Consider the following 26,367-nt stretch of genomic DNA (forward strand, 5'->3'; position numbering starts at 1 on the left):
CTCGCTGCCATTGGCTAGGCACGGTCACGTGCCTGCGTCTTAATAAGTGGCTCTCTCCAGCGGACGCGAGGAGAAGCGCAAACTTGTGCAATCGCGGTTTGACAAGCCGCGAGCGGTTCATTTAACTTTGCTTCACTCGCGATCTCTAGCCGCTTCGCCGGCACGCTTTTTGCTCCGCAAAATTCACCTGGGGGGCTTCGAAAATGAGAAAATTTGCATAGTTCCCCGAGCCTTCGCCAGAGTCGCGTCGGTCGTGCGCAAAACGTGCTAGCGCTACTCCGCCTCCACAATAAAGTGGCGGGCCGTGTGCAAATCCCACGTGTGACGCGCGGTTCTCTCCGTAGTTACATTTTATTCCATATTGTAAAATAAACACGGCGCTCATCTGACCAAGATCAGGCCGCCAAACCAGGTAAGCGCTCACGGATGGATTTTTCTTGGGCCCCGTGCTCTCCTGCGCGCGCACCGCTCTCGGCGGCTAGGAGCTGCAGTTAAGCCCGGGCAAATCTAGGGTCCGCGTTCACCCCCGACGACTCTGTGGCGCGAGGTGAGGAAGGAAGAAGAGAGAGGAAAAAAAAAAAGGACCTTTAAGCCTATCCGTCTAACTGGCGGCCAGGTCGAATCACAGCTGGTTTCAAGCGGTTACCGGCTGCTGCTCACCGATTCCCGCCGGGACGCTGCCTTCGTAATCGCTCGCAACGTCGTGGCTGTCAGCGCTGCAGCGAGGGGAGAAAACAAAAAAAGTAAGCCTAATGTTGTGTTTGGTTCCGAAGGTTAGCAGTTGGTGTCTCTTTCCGGGAGTGTGTTTCTCTTTCGAGCGAGCCCGTGGCGCTCTCAGCTGTTGCTCCGTTGTTTTTTGGTGTATTAGCTTTCTGCCCTCAGTAAGCTGTTTCAGGTCGCGTCGCCGCTGTACCGAACCTCGAGTGCTAATATACGAGACGCGCGTCAATTCTCCGAGCGAGTAAATAACCACTTCCCGGTCGGTCGTGCTCCACTCTCCGTCTTCTTATACGCGGCTGCTACCTCCTCACCTTTCTTTCGCAATATATATATTTTCTCTCTTTTCTCGCTCTCTCATTTCGCTTCTCTTCCACGACGCGCGTCGGTACAAGCTCGGAGACGCGGTGTTGCTGCAGTGTGAATCGCTCGGTTGCTTGGGTCGTACGCGTCTGCGCTTTTGCTTCGCATCCCCCTCCCTCCGACCCTCTAAAGTAGTAGCTTCGGTGTGTCAGCTGATTTAGCGAGAGGAGAAGGGAGGAGACTCAAAAACAGAGAACACAGTTTTCTGGCAGCAGTGCCACTGATGACCTAGTTTGAGGGCTGCTGACCTTGAACTCTGTTGCCACCTCGCGCATTCCAAAACAACCAAGATGGGACCCTCCCACCCTTTACGAACGGTTACGGCACAGCAGCCGCTTCACTTCAGCGCCTCGGCGCCCGCACCCCCTCCTCTCCGCCTCTTGCGGTGATTCGAAGGTCGCCTTCCCTTTCCGCCTCTCCCGTTGCGCACGCGTTCGCTGCTTCCCGCGCGACTGGCCATCGCGGAAGCGCGATTTTGTGGTCGTGCCAGCGGGCCAACTCGTAAATACCCCGAGTAATGGCCGCCCTAGCGCATCCTTTCGAAGCCATGCGTGTTTCATCGCGGGGAAATCGGCCCCAAGAACGCGAGGAAGAAATCTCGTTCATTCTAGGCGTCCCCCTCCTCCCATTATTTTCGGTCGAAAGCGGAAACGCGACGTGTCGAAACGCCGCCTCCTGCGGTGTCGCGGAGCGTTTGTTTTGCTTCTACCTGAACCGTTCGTTCGTTCCTCCAAACGTGAAACGCTGGACAGCGTTTCCTGCTGCGTCCCGACCTCATTGACCGGGCCCTTGCGAAAGCTGGAAGCAATCGCGTGTATCGATCGAGTTCAGCCAGTAGCAAAAAACACTCGTTTACACCGTAGTTCGCATTGTAAAGCCGCCTCGGACGGTCGCAGCTGGCGTTGCTTAATCGCGCCGGGTTGTAATGGAAACAATGTCGTCACTGGTCGTTCCTGCCGAGATTGTATAATTAACCCATTAAGTACCTTGGAGTTCGTGGATACACGCTGTGTTTCTCTTATTTATTTTTTTCCTCACATGATGGCTGCCTTTACACAATGTTTCGATGGTCAGTTTAGTCGTATTTGACATCACGTCGCGCTTGCACTAGAATGTAATTAGTGTTAAGAGACAAGAGGGAACAACATACTACTGTTGAACAGCTCATTGAACAAGGTTCTCATGACATTAGGCGCTGCAAGCCGAGCAAGCTATTCCATGCATCTAATTGCCTTCTCTTAGTCTACGGGATATTAGTTACATAAAGGGGGTGGTAACGGCCATCTCGAGAATGTTGGAAGCACATGCTATGTTGGAATTGCCGATAATTATGTATAGCATAGCAGAGTGGCAAGGTACGGCGCTAATAACAATTGTGCTTACTCAACATATAACACTGGTTGAAAAAAGCAGTACCGGTTCCATTTCTATCACTTAATGTCAAATAGAATATTGGCTACCCCAGTTCATTCCCTGACCCACTTTGCTGTGTCTGCCTGTCATTTTTCATTCCATTGCACGCCATGTGGGCTTTCACATTTCTTTTTTTCGAGTTTCTTTGTTGTCCTCCAAGTTTCGTTCCTATATATGTTAAGATTTGTTGTATTAGTATAATACAAAGGTATTGCTTTGTGTACTGTAAATTGTTGCCTGCGGCATTGTCCAAATCCTGTGCACTGTCACAAGAGTTGGTGGTTCGCCTATATTTCTAAAACGTGTTGCACTGTTTTTACACTAGTGAAAAAAATAAAGGTTCTCAAGGGCTCAGGGGTGTTATATGTATGAACACAGCGGTGCAGAGTCTTGAAATAATTGTCTGCATGGACACTTTGAGCACCTGCTCATTCGTCGCATTTACCATTGTTGGCACAGCTTCTTGTGTACCCAGAAGCACCGTTTGCCTCGTGGGTAGCTAGTAGAGCCATGTCTGCCAATCCAGCCCTCTCGCTGCGCAATCATTGGCAGTGGCAGCAGTTCTACTTAACTGAATCAGTTTGAAGGGATTTCCTTCGTGCAAGTAACTGCTCCATAAACTGCTCCGTATATGCAGTTTGGTTTAACTGTGTTCGTCTTGATCAATCCACCGTAGTGTCAGGAGTTGTGGAAAGACTTTCCAAGCATTGCTTCTATGCGATCAGCTGTGGGGATGATGATGTGTCTCCTGATTGTTTGGGGTTATCTAGCAGAGGACAGCATCATGAATATTGTGGTAGTGTTGGTAATGTGTAGAATGTAGTGTGTTGCAGTAAAGGAACAATTCATTTGCTGTTCACGTTTATGGAGCATCCTTGTAATTTCTGCTGTTAACATTTTCACTGTGACCAGGGCTGCTTAGTATCTCATAACAAATCGAGTGCTAAAATGAAGGTAAAGGTGCAGGCTAAGATTATTAGGCCTAACTCTTTAATTAGTACACCTTACAACCATGTAAATGTCTGCTGTGTCCCCTATGGTTGCCGTTAAGTGAGATTAATAACGAGGTATTCACTAGAACTTAGCCTGTCAAGTTACAGGTAGTGGCTGTATGAAAGGAGTGGAATTTAAGGGCTTGGTTTTTCTTTGTTAGACACAACATTAAAGGGACCCTAAAGAGAAACAACGAATTGGTTTAGAGCGATAAACTGTGCTTTGAGAACTCTAATGTCGTTAATTTCACCATCATAGGTTTATTAATAGAGGAGAAAATCGAGTTCAAAGTTTCATTTTTAAATTTCGCGCCGAAATCTCCCAGTGTGACGTCACGGATTTCAAAGTGTGTTTTTCGTATTTTGTCTCCATTGGCTCAACAAAATTACCCCAAACTTGGTGTGTTAAGTCCATGGCCCCCTCAGAGGACAGTGTACTTGATTTGTACCGATTAGGAACTACGTTGTCCCTAGTAGGCGCCGTCAAAACATGCGACGTAACGGCGAATGGTGCGGAAGCTTCTAGGTGGCGTCACCACCCACATTTTGTTTTTCCGCGTTTTCTCACTTACTAAGCATAGTGTTTTTGTTATCGTGGAAGAGTACTTTACTAATATGAGAAAAATCGTTTTGCTCTTTAGTGTCCTTTTAATGAGAACCAACATACAATTAGGGTAGTGGCTGTGCCTGGCTGAGCTCAGCTGTAAAGGTTGTTGGCCCAAACTGCCTTAAAAGGGGGGCAAAAAATTGTAATCGGGCCTACAGTAGAACGAAGCCACCAATGGAAACTTATTGCGTGTCCCTGTGCTTTGAGTAGTCAATTAATTTGGCCTTGTTGTGCGATCTGCTGGCTTCCCAAATGGTTGCGCGGCTGAATTAAAAAGGCATTGGTCCCTCGTTCGATTCAAGACCAATTTTTTAAAACTTCATAACATTCTTTGATACCTTGCTGCTGTTAGGCACCGCCACGGTGGTCTAGTAGTTATGGCGCTCAACTGTTGACCCGAAGGTCACGGGATCAAATCCTGGCTGCTGCGGCTGCATTTTCGATGGAGGCAAAAATGTTTTAGGCTTGTGTACTTAGATGTAGGTGCATGTTAACTCCAGGTGGTCGAAATTTCCGGAGCCTTCCACAGCGGCATCCCTCATAATTGTTTCGAGGTTTTGGGACGTTAAACCCCAGATATTATTATATTGCTGCTGTTATGTGGATGTGATTTATTTTTTGCAGAACTGATTTGGCCAAAGTAAAATCAAAAATTGCGTTAGGTAATGCACGTTAATATTGGGCGTTCTCTCTGTTTTTGCTGCCACAATTTTTAAATGGTTTGCCTTAATTAAATGTTTCAAGATTTGTGGAATGGACATTGTTTTTCTAAAAACTGTTTGCCTCTCCTTAGAGGCTTTGGAGCTGTCTTTCAAGGGGCATTGAAAAGGGAGGGGGGGCTTTAAACATCATCGAAGGCGTGAGTTTTAGTCGGCATCCCTATAGCAGGCGATTTCACATTTCAACTTGCTAGCAGCACACAATATGTCTGGAAATGGCGAGGCAATAAAACACAAGATTTAAACAATTATTCAGCAGTAAAGGAAACAGTTTTACTGCTGTTTTTGAAGAAACTCATGGAACAGTAATTCAGGAATGAAGAAAAATGGATTATTCTGGGAACCTTATTTCTAGGATTATAGTGTTACCGACCATAAAGTACCGAATTGTGTTCACAGCTGACACGCCAGACATCTAGATGAAAAGGCTATGCATAGCGCTGCTTACACGGATTGGGGTTAGCATTGGGTCTGACCTGTGTAAGAATAATGGAAGGTGAAGGTTTAACAGGGGGCTCAGGGCCCTCCCACTTTAGTCCCCGCTTCTCCTTGACACTTCGCTTACAACTCGAAGTAGCATGCATGTGCAAAGACATTCATGGCCAGGTGTTCTCGGAGAGCTTTGCAAGTGTATGCAAAATTTTAAAAACCAGGCTGGAGGAAATGCATTTGAAGCTGTGCAGAAGCAGCAGACCTTGCGGCCCAAGGCCTAAAAACGCTGCCTTGCAGCTGCTGCTGCTGTCGTGCCGCAGGCTCCAGGGGTGATTGATGCACCCGTAAAGGGCAAAGCACTGTCCAGCGAGACACAATAGCCCGCCGCAGGCTGATCTCTCTTAAGAAATCTGGACGGCGTCCACGTAAGTTAGGCCTTTCGTTTGCGTTCGATGGCACATGAAGTATCTTGAGGTTTGTTCGGAAGCGTTAATGACTTGGTTAGGCGTGATTTTTTTTTTTTTTTATGGGCGAGCATTTTTAGCGCTTCACGAATTTCGGCACACATTTCGTGTTCGTGGCAACAGGCGGTGTTGATTGATTCACATCTTTGTCACGTTGTGTGGTCTGCCATTGGCGTATTCATTTTATTCTGATAGTGCAGTGAATGCAAAGGTGTTACAGGAAACTGCTGCAAAACTAGAGCATGACTAAGCCAGGGTCCCCTCTTCACACTTGTTTTCCTTCTCTCATGACATATCTTTTCCCCTTGAGCCATGCATTGCAAGCTTTGTAGCAACGCTGTAACCTCTTTTAGAAATAGCTTGTTTCATCTCTCCAGCTGTTGACAATCTGCGTAACGTGCGTAGTTTTATATCAAAGGAGCAGTGGGAAAGCATACAGGGGCTGTAATGAATTGCTGACGTGTGCTTCAGAATTGGAACACGTAGGGGAATCGCAATAGAACTGTAGTATTCTGGAAGGTTTGTTCTTAAGACATTTTTCGAAGTCTTACATTTATGAGCCCCCGATTACTAATCCATGTGTATCACCTCTATCTTCTTTTGTACTCAAAAATGCAGTTACTGATTTCTTGATGCCGACGAATTTTTTTTTTGTGAACGGTTGGTGAGGAGTGCTCAAAAAAGAAGCTACCGAAGAAATTTAGGCGTAATTCTTCAGCAATCTGTTTGTTAGAGCAGCGCTAACAAGAAATGACGAATTAGTTCGGACAGGTAATTGTTCTTTCAAAGCGACCTTCTATTGTTGACATGTATCATCATCTTTAGTGTCTATATCCAGCACAAGCACGGACATTTAGCTTGAGTAAGAATGACAAGCAGTGCCTACACGGAGTTGCTCAAAATTTTGCCCTTGTCGCTTCAGGCAGCTGCATGGATAGCTGCTTTGCCCCTTAGCTGATAAGCTCATCGTTTATGTCAACTTTATTGTAAAGTCGATCATTAGTCTCATTTTTTCCCCTTTCGTGGCTTTCAGGTTGTCACCAAAACAATTGTTTAGAATATCGAAAAAAATTATGCACTGCTAGTCCTGCAAAATATGATTTAGAGATTTGTATTTGAAAGTGCTGTAAAGTGCTGGAAATAGGTGTAAATGCAGTTATCGAAGTAACAACTGCTCTAAAGCAATATTTTAAGGCTAGAGTACAGCACAAATTTTAGAACCCATGATTTCTGTGTTGATAGAGCGATTGATCGGAGTGCCAAATTTATCTTTGGTGATACTGGTATGAAACTCACCAGCCATGTTGGTTGGGCAGAGGCCTCACTGGGATGGATTGTGGACTTAGATTTTGGTTCGTGTTAACTTCAGGTGTTCGAAACACTGAAGAACCGAAGCCCCTTACTTTGGTATGTCTTGCAGTGCCCGTGTTTTTATGTAAGCACGGTAGTTAAGACCTATAAATCTTAGAAGGGCCATGGTTTGGGTTAGTACTTCATGATGCTTGAGGGTAAGGCGCGGAGAAATGGACAAAGTGGATGAGAGTGAACAAAAGACAGCCGCTTGCCTGAAGAACTAGAAGTGTAACTTGGAAATCTGCCACCGCCCTTCTAAGTTGCATATCTAGTTCTTGGGATAAGAGCCAGTCTTTTATGCACTGTGTAGCGACTATTGCCTCCTCTTCCGACCCTCTCCCACGTGCAGCCAGCATCTGCCGCCGTGTTCTTCCTAACCTAGAAGATTTACAAAGCCACGTGTATTTAAGTACATTAGCCACGCACCTTTCAGAAGACAATACGCGAACGTAACGCACATTTATTCCCTCGCTAACCCCCCATCGTTAGTGTGTGGGGGACGCGTCACCCAATGGTATTTGTCGGCTTTGTTTCAGTGGTTGGTCATTACGTAACAACAAAGTGAAAACATTGGGACTTTAGTCCACGTCGTTTGTTTCTTTGCGCTTTGCTCTCGAGACCCGTGGATCATTGAGTTGGTGCGGGGCTGAACACCACCACTGGTCCTTTGTTGGCACAGGAGGAGCCGCAGCAGGTGGGCGCCGAGGGGCGGGTGGAGCGAGGAGTGAGTTGAGAGTCGAGGAGGCGGCCAGGGGAGGAGGAGGAGGATGAGTGCCACCACAGAGTGCTACAAGTGCCACAAGCTGGGACACTTCGCCCGCGAATGCTTCCAGGATGGCGGCAGTGGGGGCGGGGGCCGAGGTGGCATGGGTGGAGGGGGACCACGGGGCGGAGGCCGCGGCGCTTCCCGTGGCCGCATGGATTACAAGCCTCCCATCAGAGGTGAGCTCGCCCGGTCGTTTGTTTGCTCTGCCGCGCTGCGCCGAGCTAGCTGCGGAGTAGCCCGAGAAATGCGTTGAGTGTGCTTTGTGCTCTGTGTGTTGTTGAACGAAAGAATTTTTTTGGAGGGACTAGTTTCTTTGTTAGACGCAATGAAATGAATGCAACAAACAGTTAAGTCAAGGAAAGCATAGAGGACATTATTTGTTGTTGTTTTTTTAATGGTAGAGTAGTAATCATGACTTAAATTGCTAAAGCATCGGATGCGTACTTTAAAGGTTGTGCGATCGGATCCCACTGACGGAAATGGTGCTCTTTCGTGCACATTAATTCATTTCAATTTATGTCATAAACGTTGTGTTGTTGAATATGATAAGATGGGCATCTAGAGGCGTTTACATTAGAGGGACATCACAGAGCAAGAGGATTTCTCTCTTATTAGTAAATGACACAATACTAAAAAACAAAACTCTTGGAGACTCTTGATAAGCCACAACAAAGTGCACTAAAGAGAAAATGCAGATGGTGACGCCGCCCTTGGTGCTCCCGCACCAATCCACCACAGCGTCGCAGTATTTGACAGCGTCTGCTAGTGCTTTACAGAGTTCCTCATAGGTAAAAATTAATTGCATTGCATTCCAAGGGAGCCAGAGGCTTAATGTAGCAAGTTTTGAAGAAATTTTATTCATCCAGTATTCCCAAAATCTGAAGAAAGACGAAGTCATTGACATCACACTGGCATTCGGGTGCTGTTGTTTCAGTGCAGTATTCAGGAATACTTTGACCTTCATTTTTCTCTTTTTGATAACGAGCCCGTGATCAGTTAACCACAATGGAGTTCTCGGAGAATATGTAATCTATCAGCCTGCACTAATTCAGATTTTCACTTCAGCACCCCTGTAACAGCTTGGATGAAGGTGAGGCAATTGGAGTACCTAGCCTGATTCGGTAAAAATCTAGTGTAGCATTGTACACTCATACCGCGTTATAAGAAAGTCACATCTGCCACAAAAATAACTTCGTTATATCTGAAAATTCGTTATAAACGTTTATTTGTATCACTGTGTCTCTGACAAGACTATTCTTCATTTACTTCGTTATAACCGATAATTCGTTATATCTGTGTTCGTTATATGGAGGTTGAAGTGTACACTCAAACCTCGATATAATGAACATGATATAATGAATTATCGGTTATAACGAAGTAAATGAAGAATAGCCTTGGTAATAGATAGTGGTTCCAATATATATGCTTATAACGAATTTCCGGATATAGCGAAGTTATTTTCGTGTCAAATGTGACTGTTATAATGAGGTTTAAGTTTATTCTGCTACTCTAATGCGAATGGCACTCTTCAGGTACTTCAAACACTCTCGGAGATTCTGTGTGCCTAACCATTTTCCTGATGGCTTGGGTCATTCGGTAGTCCGCTGCCTAATGGGTAGAGCATCAAGCTGCCATGCTGTGGGGACGGGTGTACAAAACCAACCATTGGAATCGCCTTGGTCTCTGATTGTGACACTGGGCATGTGCGGCTCTTCAGTGAACCTCTTACATGCCAACTTGGACTCTTAACTTGGTTGTAACATATAAAACATCATGACATGTGAAGCACATCATTGCCAATCCATGCATGGCATTGCTAATCGCATTAATGTCTCTCGTCATCTTCAGAGGAGTGATACATTGTGTTTATTTATTATCTAAAAATACATGGCGTGCTGTCCTCACCCTCCCCTTTCCAGAAAAAGAAAGCACTCCTAAGAATCCAGTACGACCACATTGTCTTTTCCTGGAATGCATTAGGTTGGGCTTTAGAACCCAAGGGTGATATCCACATGATGTTTCTTGCAATATTTAATAGCAACTGCTCCTCGTGATTAACGCATGCTTTTAAATGAAGCATGTAATGCCAGTCCATTGCCCTTTGGTATAGCACTTTCATGTGTGGACGATGCAGTTAAAGCACAATATAACGATGCTGGTAAAATCGGCAATTTACTTAGTTATATCGAGACTTTGTTAAATTGAAATTCGACTGTACTTTGAAATCAAAGTACAGTTGCGAAAGGCTCCTTCTTTTCCACGGGAAGTATCGGAGCAATGTTTGAATAATACGGTAGTACAAAAAGCCAATTTCAATAACATGAAAAAAAAAATTTATTAAACCTGAGATTTGGTGACCACGCCGACGAAGAAGCCCCATACTCATGGACAAATCTTGGCTATGAACGGAAAGCTGTGGGGGTGGAGCTTCTTCACATGTACTCCTACGCGAAATAGTTCAGTTTGGCGCGCGTCTAGTACCACTGAGCCTCTTCAATTTTCGCTGTTTGGGCAACCGGATGGCAGCCCGAGAACTCCTTTCTGACAGGAAATGACGTCCATCAGGCATCACTGTCGCGAGGGGCAAAATTCTCGGGCAAGTGTCATGCAGCCCGAGGCTGCTGCGACAGCATCACCATCGTCGTCACGCTAGCGCAGTCGCGTTCGCTCTGTGTCTGCTACACGGTCGGCCTGCAGATATGGCGGCTTCAACAGATGAGTTCATTGTGCTGCTACGAGCAGTCGCAGAACTGCTACACGATTACGACGCGATTGGAGAGACAAGTGATGACCTGGAGCATCACATCATCCACTACTGTTGGCCGGGCTAATGAGGCAGGATCGGCACAGTGTTCCGCTATTCGTCCAGCGGGTTGTGCCAGGTTCACTATTCAGTATTCGGGGTGCTCTATGGTCACGAAATTGTGAAAAGTGAAGTAATTCTTTACATCGAGAATGTCGTTATACTGAATTTTGTTATATCTAGATTTGACTGTATAAGGTGTACTTGAAATCTGTGCGACTCGAAAACGATGCTGATGGAAATAATGCCATTTCTTTTGTCACAGCCGTGTTCATAGACTTAACTGCAGCTTTCTGTGCACTGAAGGTTACATCCTTAGAACTGATTGGTCGAGAATATAACTTCTCTTCCCAATGCCATAACTATTAATTTTATTTCTGGAACCTTGTAGAGCATCACTTGAGCTGCCATGCATGTCAACCAGATTATTGAGACTTGATTGAAGGGCCAGTAAACAGGCTTGGACTTTCTTTACACCTCCCAAACAAACTCACTAATTCGTACAAAAGACCATGGCGCTCACATTTTGTGAATATCACAGTGCCGCCAGGTGGTCCATTTCAAAAAACAATTAGAAAAACAGTGCCTTGGTCCTGTGGTGATGTTTTGGCCGCGCTGTTGTCACGCGTGTCACGTATATTTGCTACGTCGCCAGTGCCTTGCACCCTTCACACCATGGTTCCTTGCCGTGCTGCTGTGACATGAGTGACACATGGAGGAAGCCTTGCTTGGTCGTTGGCTGCGCACAAATGACGTAATTGCTGTCTTGTTACCTTGCCGACGTGGGCGTAGTCACGACGACCAGCTATGCGTACCCCTCTGCGTGGCAGAGAATGGTGGCGAGGCCAAGTGAGAAACGGAAACCAGACGAAATGGTTCTGTTTAAAATGGCGTACGGTTCACTGGCAAGAACCGAGGCTTAAACATCACGAACAATATTTATTTTCAACCGTTTCGGTCGATTCTAGCTGCAAGTGCTCGTGAGCACGGGTTTTCTCGTGGAAGGAGGCGCTTCTTCTTCCTAGGTCCGACACAGTGCTGCGCTTGATTAAACACACTCCCGGCCGCCAAGTCACTCGTTCAGCTCGAGCGAATAAAGTTTTTGTATCGGCCTGGTGGTAACAACCCCTTGCTGTTGTTGAATCTTGCAAGAATGTACATGGCCATCAGCACCTCTGTACACTTCAAGAACCCTTGCAAGTTTCCACATTTGTCGCGGTAATTTCTCAGCTTGGACTATGACAATGTCTCCTGTTTTAACTTTGTTGGTGGGTCTCATACGCAAAAAGTGCACTGATGTAAGTTGCAGCAGATATTCTTTCGTCCACCGGCTCCAGACATTCTCAGTTAAACGTTTCCGGATGTATGCCGTCGGACCGCTTCCGTGCGCGTCAGGTCCATTGGCATGTCGTTGCTGCCCTGTGGTAGTGTCGTTAGTCTTTGTCCAATGATGTCTGCTGGGGTTAATGCGTGAGGTTCCCCACTGTCCGACTCAATGTACGTGAGAGGCCTCGAGTTCGCGACCGCCTCTACTTCCATAAGCACGGTAGTCGGCTCTTCAATGTCAAGTTGAGCTCTGCCGAGAACCTTTCTCAGTGGAAGCTTTATCGTCCGGACTAGACGCTCCCACCATCCACCCCACCATGGAGCCCTGGGAAGAATGAACTTCCAGGTGATCCTTTCTTGACCCAAGTATGCCGACACATCTTCTTGGAAAAACATCTGGAAGAGCTTCTCTAAGTCTTTCGACGTCTTAAAAGTTCTTGCATTAATCTGAATAAATTACGTGAGGAAGACCCCTTCGTGCTACAAAGTGTCGTAAACTCATGATGAAGGCTCCTGATGTCATGCTGGAAACCAGTTCTAGGTGGACTGCACGTGATGTAGCACATACGAAGAGACTAGGTAACATTTTCTGTCCCCCGCTGTAGTCACAACAAAGAGTGGTCTTGCAAAGTCAACTCCAGTAACTTCGAATGGGTTTGTCAATGATAAACAGTGACATGCTATAGGAGCAGTTGAAGCATCGCCTGGGCTAATACTGAAGCATCTTCACGTATAGCAGCCATGTACAACTTTTTTGACCAATGTTCATGCCCGGCAGATCCAATACTGCTCTTAAAACTGACAGTGTCTCTCTCATGCCTCCATGTAGTGTTTCGCAGTGTGCTCGCATTGTCTATAACGTAGAAAAGTGATGATCATGCGGGATGACGACTGGGTGTTTTACCTCCTTCTACAAGGTGTAACAGGCACCCACCGACCCGAAGGATGTTGTTGGCATCCAAGAACAGGTTGAGGTCGTTGATGCGAGAGGTTTCCTTTGCAGATTTGCCTTTCGAAATCGAACTTGATCTCTTCTCTGAAGGCTTGCTGCTGGTCATGCCTGATCCAATAATTTGCTTCATCGATCTCTTCGACCACTAGAAATCCAGTGTGTGCTGCGTTTTTCTGGCGGCAGAGTTTAATGAGTCTGAATATCCAGGCTGTGACCCTGGGTAGCTTTTCAATTCTGCTGTAGCTATCATTGTCCAGGATGTCATTGTCTCGCTGGATATCGCAACGTGAATGGCAATCACTTCAGAGGTGATCCTGTTGTCGGTGCTGATAGGTTCTGACGGTTGTAGAGGCCATCAGTTTTCTGATTCACATAGCCAGTCTGGTCCATGTCGCCATGGGCGACTGGACAATAATTTATCCATCAAAACCCCGCGTGTGAGCAGGTCGTCCGAATTCACCTGTCCTAGACCAATACCTCCACATAGAAGGATCTGTTTTTTCTCTGATCTCTTTCACTCTGTTCGACACAAATTGCTTCCATTTCGTTATGTTTCCTTTTATCCACGACAGCACGATTGTGGAATTCGAACACATTATGCAGTGGGTCTCGAAGTCTGTGAGTGTGCTTTATACATAATGAAATAGTCTTGCTCCAATCAAGGCTCCAAGAAGCTCTAGCCGTGGCAGTGTCATTGTCTTGATAGGTGCTGCATGTGCTTTTGCGATCAGCAACTCGGGCCTCACTGAGTAGCTCGTTACGACGTAAAGCGCTGCACCGTATGCCGAAGGGCTTGCGTCGGGAAAAACATGCACCTGTAGCTCTCGGGGCGATTTGGGCAATTTGGATCCGCTGCCAAGATAACGCGGTACAGAAACATTCTGCAAGAGCGGTAGTTGACGCACCTAGTCATGCCACTCATCCCGAAGATCCTGATGTAGCTTCTCATCCTGCGCTATACCACATGTCCATAACTTCTGGAAGATCCTTATAGCAATGGTGAATGGCACAACAAATCCCATTGGGTCGAATATTCTTGAAGCAGCTTGAAGAACGAACCGCTTGGTATCACATTTTTCTTTCACAAGTTCGAGAAGGCCCCTCAAAGAAAACGTGAAAGTATCCGTGGGTGGATTCCATGTAATTCCGAGTACTTTCATACTTGTCTTGTGGAGGAGAGCCAGTTCCTTTCCTGCTGACTGTTAACACCTCATGCTCCATTGTGTCAATCAGGTTATCCGTGTTGGTCGTCCATTTCCACAGTGTCATTCCTGCTTGCTGCATAATCTCCTTGGCTTCTTGGCAGATTTGAAGTGCTTCTTCATCTGACTCTGCTCCAGCCACTAGATCATCCACGTAGAGTTATTCACTGATCAGTTTCACGGTTCTGGTTTTGCTTGAATGCACACTCTTTATGTGGTGAAGTATAGTTGCCGTCTGTAGGTAGGGGCTACATGTCGCTCCAAATGGCACTCGCGTCATTCTCCACTCTTGAATAGCCTTCTCTGAAAAATGCAGTGCTTCTTTTTCCCGAAACCAGAGGAACCTAAAGGCATCTCTGTCTTTCTCTGCAATTGAGATTTGAAGGAATGCCTTTTCAGTGTCTGCTAGCAGAGCTGTACGGTGCATTCTGAAGTGTAATAGTACCTTGACAAGATCTTGGTACAGGTTTTCACCCTTTTCTAGGCATTCATTCAATGAAAAGCACCCTTTTGCATGAGAAGCGTGAAAACTATTCTGATCTTCGTGGTTAGTGCGTGCTCTCAGATCACTTCTCTATGCGCCATATAATAGACCTTTGTCGAATCCAGGGGTGGCCCGTCAACGAATTCCACATGTCCCGCTCATAGGTACTCCCAGATGGTGCTGTCATACGTCTCCAAAAGTCCTTGCTTGTTCGGCAGTCGGGAGAGAAGTTTCCAAAGTCTTGTCATGGTGACTTGCTTGTTGTCAGAAAGCTCTACGTCTTCCTTCCAAGGCCTCTTCAAATTGTTTCAATATTGCACTGAGCTTGCTCTCGCTGTCAACGGCGTACCGATATTCCTACGCTCTCAAGTTCCCGGAATGAACGGAGGAATTCGTCGCTCTCCTGTACACTCGTTTTCAATATGCAGACCATAATCTGCGAGTCTGCGACATCCGATGCCATGCTGCTGGTGTTGCCTTGAAACATCCACCCCAGTTTGGAGTTCATAGCAATAAGTGTCTCATTGCTAGCGCCTCGAGTGACCTCTCCCATTATCACCGTCCACATTTGGTCGGAATCGACGAGACCGCTTATGCCTTCTTCCGTGACAACGGATCCGTATAGTAGTTTGTCAGGGATGGCTTTTCCAGACCTCTGGATTTCAGCAACGAACAGTGAGCTTGTTGTAGTTGCCTCGATATCTTGGCGTATGTGCAGAATTTCTATGGCTTGTAAGGCAACTTCCGCGTGTGAAAACTGTCTCCACAAACGGAGCTGCACAGCACGCCGCTTTTGCGCAGCTCGACTTGACTTGCTTGCAAATGTGTTGAGCGCAATGACAGTCGATCCCACACATGGCAGCTTCAGCCTCTTTGATAGCCTCTCTGTGACAAACGTGCGCTGACTGCCTCCGTCTGTGACACCTCTGATGTACCAACATGTAACATCTGCGACGGCCCAAGCCCAAAACGTCTGCAGGAGGACGCTCGTGGATGAATTCTCATGGGTATGTTGATTCTTCCCCAGAGATGCACACGCAGTCATGTTTTTGCTTGGTTTGCTTGGCAGTATTCTGGCATTTGTCCTGGTGGTTTTGCATGGCTTCTGGCTTAATTTTGCGGACCACACACACTCCTCGTATGATGTCCTTGACAGGTAGAGCACGTAATCTTGCGCCTACAATCACACGCCCTGTGACCTCTGGGCGTGCATCGAAAGCACCTCGTGTCTCCTGATAAAATGTGCTTCTTTTGCGGTAGCGGGAGATCTGGCGAGCAGTCTTCCATGGAATGTTGGCTCGATTTACAAAACACACAGTTCTCGGGTACTTTCATGGCGTTGTTATGGAGAACTGAAGACTGTCTGTTTCGAGCCACAAAACTGGTGCGATTTGTTTTGTGCATTCTCCGTATAGCTGTCTCTTCCCCGAGGGTTTGCGAGCTCGCTTTTCTGAAAAGTAAGCTCTCCAATTCGATGGACAAGAAATTTAATAGGCGTTCTAGCTCCGTCATAGAGGCTGCATTACAGCTGTCGCTCATCGCGCGATTAGCACAAGACCGGTGGTACTGTAAAACGAGATCGTGTGGTAGAGCCCGCAGCAATATGTCACACAGCATTGCAGAAAAAGACGTCTTGCTCACTCCGAGGGTCTCCAGTCCTCGGATGTTGATGGCGACCTGGTCGTACAGCTTGCGAAGAGCTGTCGGCTTCGCCTGAACAGACTGAAGGCAATGTATGAAGCCTGGAGAAGTACTCCCGTTCGAGTCTCGTTTTATCACTGAAGCGTCTCTTGAGTATGTCGATGGCGTCCTTGTAGCAAGCTTCCGTGGTTGGCAGGCCCACGATAGTTGAACTTGTCCGTTGCACTGAGACTTACGTTGCAATGAATTAGCTAGTCAAACTGCTCCTAGAAGTTGTTCCACCGACACAGATCACCAGCAAATGGGGCGATGGTAAGCTTGGGTAGCTTGATACCAGAGGCTCAAGTAGGTACTGGCTACTGACGAAGTCTGAAGCTTCAGTCTTGATGATGCAGCCGCAACAATGCAGTCGCACTTGCTAAGCAGCTCAGTCATGATGCTGGTAGCGTTGTCCTCGTATTCAAGTGACGGTGTTGTAGTCTTGCTCAAACTCTTCATACGCTATGTTGCTCTCTAGCTGCTCGCTGATTTGGTTCAGCTCATTGTTGTTCGCCTTCAGATGTCCGTAAATGGTGTTGAGTTGATCTATGGTGACTGTTGCACCGCTGACAAAAGCTCTTGCCTCATTGATAATCCTGGTGTTGAGAGAACGTCTAGGACGTCCGCTTCGATTTCAGCTGCTCCATGCTGGTCAGTAACTCGATGCTACGCTACATGCTGGTCAGTTTCACTCGTAACCTTCTGTGGTCTCTGGTAGTAGTTCCCGGATCTTCAGCACCAAGTTGTTTAAAATGGCACACGGTTCACTGGCAAGAAGCAAGGCTTAAACATCACGAACAATATTTTTCAACCGTGTCAATCGATTCTAGCTGTAAGTGCTCGTGAGCAAGGGCTTTCTCGTGGAAGGAGGCGCTTTTTCTTCCTCGGTCCGACACGGTGCTGCGCTTGATTAAACAGTGGTTTTATCCCCTGTAACTTCATTATTACACCACTTATTCGCAAAATTCTTGCTGGCAGCATGTTCACATCGTACAAGTGCACAGTTATCCCTTCATCACACATTTTGACTGCGGGGTTGCTTACCGGCCCTTTAAGTGTGTGTGTGATCCTTGATTGATTAAGCTGATCCCTGTACCAGCAAGTTTCAGGCTAGCTTCTGTTGCGCAGTGAGCAGAACCACCTGCATATGTGTCGCCTTTAGCCTGCGTCCATTGGGTCAAATTACGGAGTGCTCTTCAGCTGTCATGCTGACAGGGTCTGATTCTGGAGGTGGCTTGCCTAATTTTTTATTCATTTATTTTTGTATGGCTTATGATCAGATGTGCATGAATGCACCTTAGTAGTCTGTTTGTATTTTAGGAAAGTCAACTTAACAGGAGTATAGGAAATCCTTTGGCGAGCCGAATGGTGCCCGAATGGATGGCATACTAGGAAGTTCAGTTTTTTGATAAACGAGTTGCAGAATAGCTGCAAAGTTCAGAAATATGTACACTTGGGTTACAGACTGAGGCATAAGTGGTTGCGCTATCAACATTCTATACTTGTGGGAATGTGTAACTATTCAAAACTCTCAAATGAGAAACTGAATATTTTCCTGTGTGTTTTTCTAATCAACTAGGGCATTATCAGTGTGTACGAATATTTTTCTAATTGCTTTCGGGTGCTTAAGATTGCGAACTGTACGTGGCTTTTAGGAAAAATGCCTAAAGTTCCATTCCACCAGGAATAGCAGACATAAAACCCGAAAAGTTGAACACTTGCACTTGCTGATGAGCCCCCACATATATGAATAAACTGCTTATTTTGGCTCGTGATGGTTCATTTGTGCATATAATGGACAATGCGTTACAATATGCACATGCCCAATGGTCGTATTGTGGTTTTGGCATGTAAAAACCTAAGAATCAATTTTTTTATGACATGCAGTGTAACGACAACTAACGGAAGACGTGAAATTTGTGTTGTGGTTAATGTGAAAAATAATTGTTCTTTATTTGAACTATATGAAAGGTGCTCAGTATTTGATTCAATTCTGGCTCTATGCAATTTGTATTTGGTTTGGCCTTGAAAACATCCCCGCACACCTAGTGCACCAGCGAGATTGCTTAACTACATACTATTAGACTCTGCACAAGATGAGCCACAGTGAACACACGTGTGGTAACAGAGGGGTTAGGGTGTGCTGCTAAGCCTGATGATGTAGGTTTTATTCCCAGCTACGGTGGCCACATTTCTATGGGGGCGTAACACAAAAACCTATGGGTGTTTAGATTCAGGTGTGCACTAGAGAATCCTAGATGGTCAAAATTAATACGGAGCCTCCCCAACTACGGACATAGAATAAAGCGGGATCTCACTCTCTCGCTCTCAGGCTACGAAGTGTCTCATAATCAAATTGTGGTTTTGTCACGTAAAACCAGAGAACTCATTTCAATTCAGTGTTCATAGAAAGAGGCTTTGGCAAAAAAATTCAAGTTTGCCGTTGAAAGGCTACCAAGTCGTGGCCTATTCACTTGGCACATGCTCTCATCAGACTTGAGCCGTATTTTTTTTTTTGTGGTCTTGTGTGTATTACGGTGTCTGAGTGGATGGGCTGCTGTAAGGTTCGCGCTCCTTTGTTGGTGCAAGTCAGTGCGGCTTTTCTCGTGGGCTTGTCCTGCTTTAAGCAGGCAGGCATCTTCAGTGACTGTTTTGTCTCTAACTTGAAGCAGCATGAAAAAATAAAGAGAGGACAGGAATAGAGGACGAACACAACAGATTCTCTGTTTCTGTCCTCTTTTTTTTTTTTCCACCGACTCGCCCAAACTGGCAAGTTGATAACTGTTTTGTCTCCCGCCTCTTTCTCCTGTGGCCAACAGAAAAGTGCTACAAATGCAACCGGATAGGCCACTTCGCCAGGGACTGCAAGGAGGCTGAGGACCGGTGTTATCGCTGCAACGGCACTGGACACATCTCCAAGGACTGCCAGCATGGCCCAGACGAAAGTGAGTGCAGCCTTCACCCGCTCATCTTTCTTTTTTCGTTTAAGCAAGAGCGTATCAGTACATCCTCCCCCCCCCCCCTGAATGCTGTTTTTGAACACTGCATTCAGACCTTCTTATAACGAAGTTAAAGGGATGGCGAAGGTACTTAGTTATATCCTCTATGTTGCTATAACCATTATTTCCGTTTACTGCAGTATCTGCCATTAAGCTGCGGAACTTTAAACGTGCAACGACGGAGGCGGCGTTGAGGTCCGTGATAGTGGTTGATAGTCGATGAAGTGTTATAAAAAGCAACAAAAAAAGGCAATAGGCACTGAACACCACGGAAAGTAGAAAAATTGGTGTGAACACATTGGGATTTTTTTATTCTAGAGACTATTTTAGTTAGTTATATTCATAGAGAGGTCAGTCTTTGTTAAAACGAGGTTTCAGATGCGTGTATCTGAAACGAGGTTTTAGATGCGGGTTTTTTAAGGGGAATTTCATTTGCTTTGTTATATCCGTTCGTTCTTCATATCCCGTTTCGTTGCAGCTAGGTTCAAGTGTACTAGTTAGCACTGCCTAACTTTGGCTAGTGTTGGCTATCTGCTGTTATAACTGCAACACTGTCATTGTTTAATCTTATTCCAATGACTTAGTGGGTTCTGCCTGAATTTGGTTTATTTAAATACGGGCTAGTTCCATGTCTTCAAGGCCGATATGGTGCTTGAGAAGGGAAGCGGGCGTAGTACAGTACATAGAACCTCGGTGATACAAACTTGGCTGATAAGAATTTGTAAAATTCCCCGGCCTAATTCTATTCTGTCCAGTGGGCCAAAGTTTGGATGTTCCATACGCTTTTCCACTGCGCGATGGGTGATATGAACTTTGCTACCGAAACCCTCAAGCAACGGCCAAGAACAGTGTGCTCCGGGAGCTTCCGAAGTATGCGCGCGGCCAGCGCACACAGTCAGAACTGTGGTTGTCGTTTGCCACAACCGCTGTGGACGAAGCCACGATCACTATTCACGCGATCATGTATGGCGACGACGAAACTCCGAAAATATATGTCCATTTAATGCTCACAGAGTCACAGCGATGCTGCTTGGCACAACTGCTGTAGACAAAACTGCTGTCGACACAATTGTAGATGTCAGCGATGTATGTAATTCTGAAGGCACATGTGTGGTCCACACACACGGAGTGAAAATGGAACTATACCATTTGCCGCAACCACAGCGCACGAAGCCAAGACTGCTATCCACGCAATTGTGTATGACAACAAAACTGTGAAAATGCGTGCGCATCCAACACTCACAGTGTCAAAGTGATGCTGCCTGCCGCAACTGCTGCGGATGAAACCGCAGCAGATTCGATCATCGATAGCAACGTAGTTTTGAAGGCACTTTTGCGGCCAGTGCATAGGTGTTCTCTGGCCAGCCCACACGGATTGAAAACATACCATTTCCTGCAACCACTACGCCCACGCTGCGGTCACTATCGGCGCAATCATTGATAGCAACTGCGCAGCTCCAAAGGCACATGGCCAACGCAGCGGTAGGTTATAAAGGCACTAAAGTTGTAAAAAGGCTCGAAGCGTTTCGGCATTCCTATCATTTGCTATGACTAGAATGGAGCGGACTTCAGCACTTAGTTTTGAATTGGCCTCAAGCGAAGCTTTGTATCACCAAGATTCTGCTGTAGTATAAAGTTAAGATTTGTTGACTCCTACGTGAATGGAGGACAGAATTGAATGCGTTAAATATCATGTCCTACACTTGAGCTTAAGCAGTCACACGATGTATGGCCCTAGCTGTACTTAATTCATTTACAACCCTCTGTCATAAGTGGAACCCCGTTGTAGTCGGCTCTTAAAGGGTTCATGAACCACCCCTTGGGCTCGGTGAGGAAACACATCCTGCGGATAGCAGACACTGCTATGAGTATCTCATTCAAATCTTGCAGTCGTGCACAGCAAGGAGAGTTCACAAGCGAAGCGTGAAGTTGCCATTTTCTCAGGTGCCCTCTTTTCATACAGAGGCCTGTGCTCACTCTCCTCGGAGCTGCCAGCGCCTGTCGTTTAACGTCGAACATTAGATAGCATGCCATTGGCCAACAGCTGGCATGAATCAAGAGCGGCATTTGGATCAGACACACTCCTTGCCACGGGTTGCCACCACGTGTTGGCACTGTTCTCCATAGTCTGTTAACGTTATGTAGCAGACTATAAAGCTCTTTCTCCTCTCCTCAGGGCGAGAGAAGAAAGCACCTTAAGTGTGTGACAAACTCCTGTTACTCCGCTCGTTCTTAATGGATTCGAGAAAGCTTAGCAGCAATCTATTCGTGAGGCAATAAACTCCGGTACTGAGGCCATTTGTGATTACTTCGAAAAATTATTCATGACCCCTTTAAGTACGCGAGCGCAGTCATCTAATGACAAACCTTTGGTTCCTCTTTTGCCTCTTGACTCTTGCCAGTGTCGTGCTACAACTGCGGCAAGATGGGCCACATCGCACGCGAGTGCAAGGAGCAGGAGAAGACCTGCTACATCTGCCACAAGCAGGGACACATCTCCAGGGACTGCGAGCAGGACGAGAGAAGGGTGAGCACTTGCGTCGTCTATGCGGCATTCACCTCGTGGCCGCCGTCCCGTCCATTTTTTAATCCCAGAGGCTCGACCGCCGCAGCTCTCTGGTGTCTATATTCCTGACCACTATCTGCTTGTGTGTCCTTCCCTCCTGTTTTTAACCACTCTCTTCACTACGTTCTCATTACAAGGTTCTGCGGAAGCTTGTGCACTGTGCATGACATGAGTCTCTGTGAACCCTCGTCTCCTAAAAGCTGTTTACACGAACTTGATCCAGTCAGGTCAAGTCGGAACTTGTGCCATCTATGCTTGATCCAGCATTGTTTAACGTGTATTACCTTGCCTAGGCCGATCAGTCTGCACCTTGCTGATGATTTAATGAAACTCGTCCCAGCAATCACTTGACCCTGCGGTGTAGTGTTACACAAACCTAACAGCCAGCTTCTGGATGAGCCAGCTTGACCCGACTCGTGTTCATGTAAACGTATCCTAAGTGGCGCTTTCAAAACTGTGTTTAACTGTGTCTAGTATTGCTCTTGATCCCAACGCAAGTCCATAGCAGCCCTCCCACTGCTGTCAGTGTGCTTGATGTTTACCGTAGTGTCTGCTGCCCCTGTTAATATCTGTTTGATTGGTGTTTGTGCTCACTCATGTTCTGCCACTAAGACTTATTTAACGTAGCACATTAAAAAGATGCATTCTGTACGGGACACTCTGGAAGACCATTATCGTAATGCGCAGGTTTGTTTGACAGCTAAGAAAACGCAACAGCCCATTGTGGTGCTTCACTGCATTCTTTGAATGTTCTGCATGCATTTACACTTTTCACAAAAAAAAAATGACATAGTGTTTGACATGCTTGTAGTGAACAGTTCATATTAGTATAAAGTTTATTCTGCCAAAGTACATCTTGGCATGGAATTGAAAGTTCGGTAAGCCTCGGGAGTTGGAGACAAGACTTAACACTTATAATACAAACACTCTATGCACACTGCCCACTAAAGGTGCGCCCTCTACCGAGAGCCAAGTGCACAGACCATTTGAGGTTGCCGTAGCTACTGCATGTGCCCTCTGCATGCGCGCCACGCACACGCACACCTCGTGCTTTGGCTGCGGATTCATGTGCAGTTTTGTTCCACACTAGCATGCACTGCTAGCCCGAGTGCTGTCCCACGTACCACGGTATCGGTTCACTCTGGCCACGAATACTCAGGTACGCTCCACTAGCACCTTCAGCATCCCCCCCCTCCTGTAATTTCGACGGGCCTGTTTCTATGTTGTCCGTCTAATTGAGCTTTGTCCTGCGATAGCATGCACTCACCAGTCTGCTGTCTCGCTTACCCCGGTGTCGGTTCACTCTGGCAGATGCTGTTTCAGGTAGGCATCAGCGGCACCTTCTCCACCTCTGTGTGTGTGTGTGTGTCTTTCTATTTGTAATAATAATATTGTAGCGCGAATAAACGGGGACTAAAACAAGGTGCTTGAACACACGCACCTATGTGTTGTGTTCGTGTGCCTTGCTTGTATACCTGTTTAATTGCACTATGTTATTCAAGGGCTGACAAATTTCTAATGCCATTTAATAAGAACATTATTAATAAGGTACTTTGCATATTGCGTAATAAAGCTTGTCAAATTCCTGCCTAATTATTTGAAATATGTTTGAGAATTTTCTGCTCGAAAAGCATTGCTGGTAGTTTTGCACTGCTCATTGTTTAATCTGCCAAGCAATATGAACCTATAGTACGGTTGAACGTGGATATAATGAGTTCTACACGCAGCGAATAGCTTTGTTACATCGCGAACTTAGTTAATCTGGAATTCAGTGTTTCAGTTGTGCAAATAGTGTCGCACGTTCCTAAAAAAGTTCCAGTTTCAATACATTCTGCTTGCATGGGTTTATGAAGATCTTACAAGCGATTATAGATGCAACACTAAGCTAAATGAGCATTGTAAAGTTATAGGAAAATATCAGGAGCTCTGGGCAATGCTGCAGAGGCCACCACGAAGTGAGTGATATTACTGAAGTCCAGTGACACTGCAAATGTCATCAAGCAACAGTATGAACTACTATGCATGTAGTTGTTGCAAGCTGATGGGAGTGTACATGCACGGAAAAAAAATGGCAGTAGTTACTGCCACAGTTGATTTAGTTTGCTTGGTTCAAGTGCAGTGCTGCTAAGATGTAAAACGCAGGTCTAAAATATAGCTCAGGTATGAAAGGCCATGGTAGGTCATTATTTTTTATTTGTACTGTAACGCTTGCCGAAACTGTGATGCGTGTGAGAATTTGAGTTGAGCAAGATGGTGCATCTTTGTAGCTAGTGCAAGACTCAAGCAGGTACTGCGATGCCGGTTCTTTGTGAGCAAGAATTAGCGCTGAGCTAGATGGTTCACGATGTGCAAAGCAAATGACGATAGCTCTACGAAGTGAAGCACCGTTTTAAGTTGTAGTTAAGGAATTGGACTCAAATTGAATGCACCTGCATTGCACATTCGATAACTAGCTACGCTCAAACCTCATTATAACAAAGTTGCATCTGCCACGAAAATAACTTCATTATATCCGAAAATTTGTTATAAACGTTTATTTGTAACACTGTAGCTATGACAAGACTATTCTTCATTTACTTCGTTATAACCGATAATTCGTTATATCTGTGTTCATTATAACGAGGTTTGAGTGTAGTAGTGGCAGTCCATTATTGCTCATGGCAAAGTACGGTTCTGCGAGATGAGCATTACGTAACTTCTTACGGCGGTATTAACAATGCGCGAAATTCTTGGTAACAGTCAGAGTGAGCAGTCGCTAATTTTATCGTTGCCTTTGAGTACTTGTGTCTGTTCTGTCTGGCAGATCCATGGCTTTAAGTCTTTTGCTCAAGCGCATTCCGTGCCTGCGGCCTGTTCCCCTCCCCCCCTTGCATGCTGCATGCTTTGTGTCGAAATCTGTTGTATGTCTGCTGGTTTGATTTTGGGTTTAGGTAGTTTTTCGCTTTTTTTTCTCTCTGGTCTTTTTTAAAAAGGTCTTGCCATTTTTTTTTTTTTTTTTTTGCCCTCCCTCCTGACTATTTGACTTTGCCCCCCCTTCCCCCTGCCCCCAATTTCAGCGTCCCGAATGATGAGTACGGGGGGCGGCAGTGTCAACTATTTAGAGAATGGGAGCCCCCTCCAAGACGAACCACCACCGTCACCATAGGCCGCGGCAGCGGCAGCATTTTTCTTGTGCACAGAGCGGGAACACAATTTCGTGCGCTTCCTCCGTCCTTCCCTTGCCCCGTGCGTGCCTCCTCTGCTGCTTAACCTCGGCTGCTGCAGAGACGGCGGCATGTTGTTCTCCAGCTGATGCCTTTCCCAGAAAAACTGATCCCCCCCCCCCCTCACCTTTGCATCATCATTCTTGCTGCTTTCGACGTTGCTTCTAGGGATCTGTATTATTTTTCTTCTGTGCATGTTATTAACGTGAGGAGTGGAGTCTACCAGAATGAGAAAAAAAAAACTATTCTTAGAGTTGTGGTGCTGAGAACTTATATATGTTATTGTGTACCACAGTACACGTTTATTCTGAATGCGAGGTTCATTTTGACTTTGCCCATTTAGACTAAGCCAAAATGGAGCTCATGTTCAAGAAGGGTACAAAAAATTGCAGATATCTGCAAGTTTTCAGCGTTGTAGCTCTTAATATAAATATGTTAAGATGTTGTTTTCACTTTCGAATTTTTGGAGGCTCATATGTTCAGTTTAACCACGTACTGCTGCAACTGCTTTGTTTAAATTGGCAAGTTTATTTGAAGTATATTCACTGCCTTAATTTTTTTCCCTGTTTTTTGCATATCTGTACCCTTGCACTGTAGGAGGTCCAGTTCTTATTGTTTGGTTAAATTCCATCCGTTATTAGTTTTTCTCTTTTCAAAAAGAGGTGCAATGTTTCTCTCTCTCCTCTTTGTACAACCCCTTCCCCCTTCCACTTTTTTTCCCCCTTCTGTTTGCTTGGACATTGTAGTTTCCTTTTACATCTGCACAAAAGCTGTAGACTGTATCTGCCTCCTCATTTTTGTTATTAGCTGTGTTGCACTGAAAAATAAGCGGTGCACTTGTGGTTTGTTGGCTGTACACAGAGGAGCCTTTTTTCTTCTTGTTTGTTCAGGAGACAAAATAAACTGGGTATGATTACCAAAAAAAAGGGGTTTTTTTTCCTTTTTGAGTTTTTATTTTTGCATGAGACAGCAGTGGAGCTGCTCGTAGTGGTGGGCATGTTGATATTTATGTGCACGTATGGCAGCATGTTGTTGCATGAAGGCCAGAATTTATCTGTAGTAGTGACTTCGCTCTTTAGTCCACAGTAGCACTTCGCTATATTCAGCAGGTATACAGGCGAACTGGGCATTGCTCGGACTGCTCTCGAAGCTATGCTGGCGAGTAATGTCTCAAATCAACTCAGTGTCGTGGCACTCTGGTGGTGGTCAATTGATGTTTGTGCATCACACGCGTGAAGGCTTTTTGGACACTTCAAAATATTGGGCAGCCAGAAGGATTGAAGTTAATGCCACTGCGCACGATGTCTCAAGGTGGCACAGATTCTT

The 26,367-nt window shown here is 45.9% G+C and overlaps 1 protein-coding gene across 4 annotated transcripts in view; it reads left to right on the top strand.

Annotated features, from left to right (window-relative positions):
• The first annotated feature begins 260 nt into the window (after positions 1 to 260).
• The window catches only part of LOC119396049 (CCHC-type zinc finger nucleic acid binding protein), a 38,744-nt gene continuing 12,637 nt past the window's right edge, over positions 261 to 26,367 (top strand). For 3 of the 4 annotated variants that reach the window (XR_007416555.1, XM_037663097.2, XM_037663100.2), the window contains exons 1-4: positions 262 to 412; positions 7,740 to 8,002; positions 19,093 to 19,218; positions 21,675 to 21,799. Coding sequence is in view for 3 of the 4 variants with exons in the window: in XM_037663097.2 (XP_037519025.1) it covers positions 7,828 to 8,002; positions 19,093 to 19,218; positions 21,675 to 21,799 (426 nt within the window). In the remaining variant the exon portion in view is untranslated. Of the gene's footprint in view, positions 413 to 7,739; positions 8,003 to 19,092; positions 19,219 to 21,674; positions 21,800 to 22,928; positions 22,998 to 23,094; positions 23,251 to 26,367 lie in introns of those variants that run through there. The other variant, XM_037663101.2, reaches the window with a different exon arrangement.

This window comes from Rhipicephalus sanguineus, chromosome 6 (assembly GCF_013339695.2).
Source record: "Rhipicephalus sanguineus isolate Rsan-2018 chromosome 6, BIME_Rsan_1.4, whole genome shotgun sequence".
NCBI lineage: Eukaryota > Metazoa > Arthropoda > Arachnida > Ixodida > Ixodidae > Rhipicephalus > Rhipicephalus sanguineus.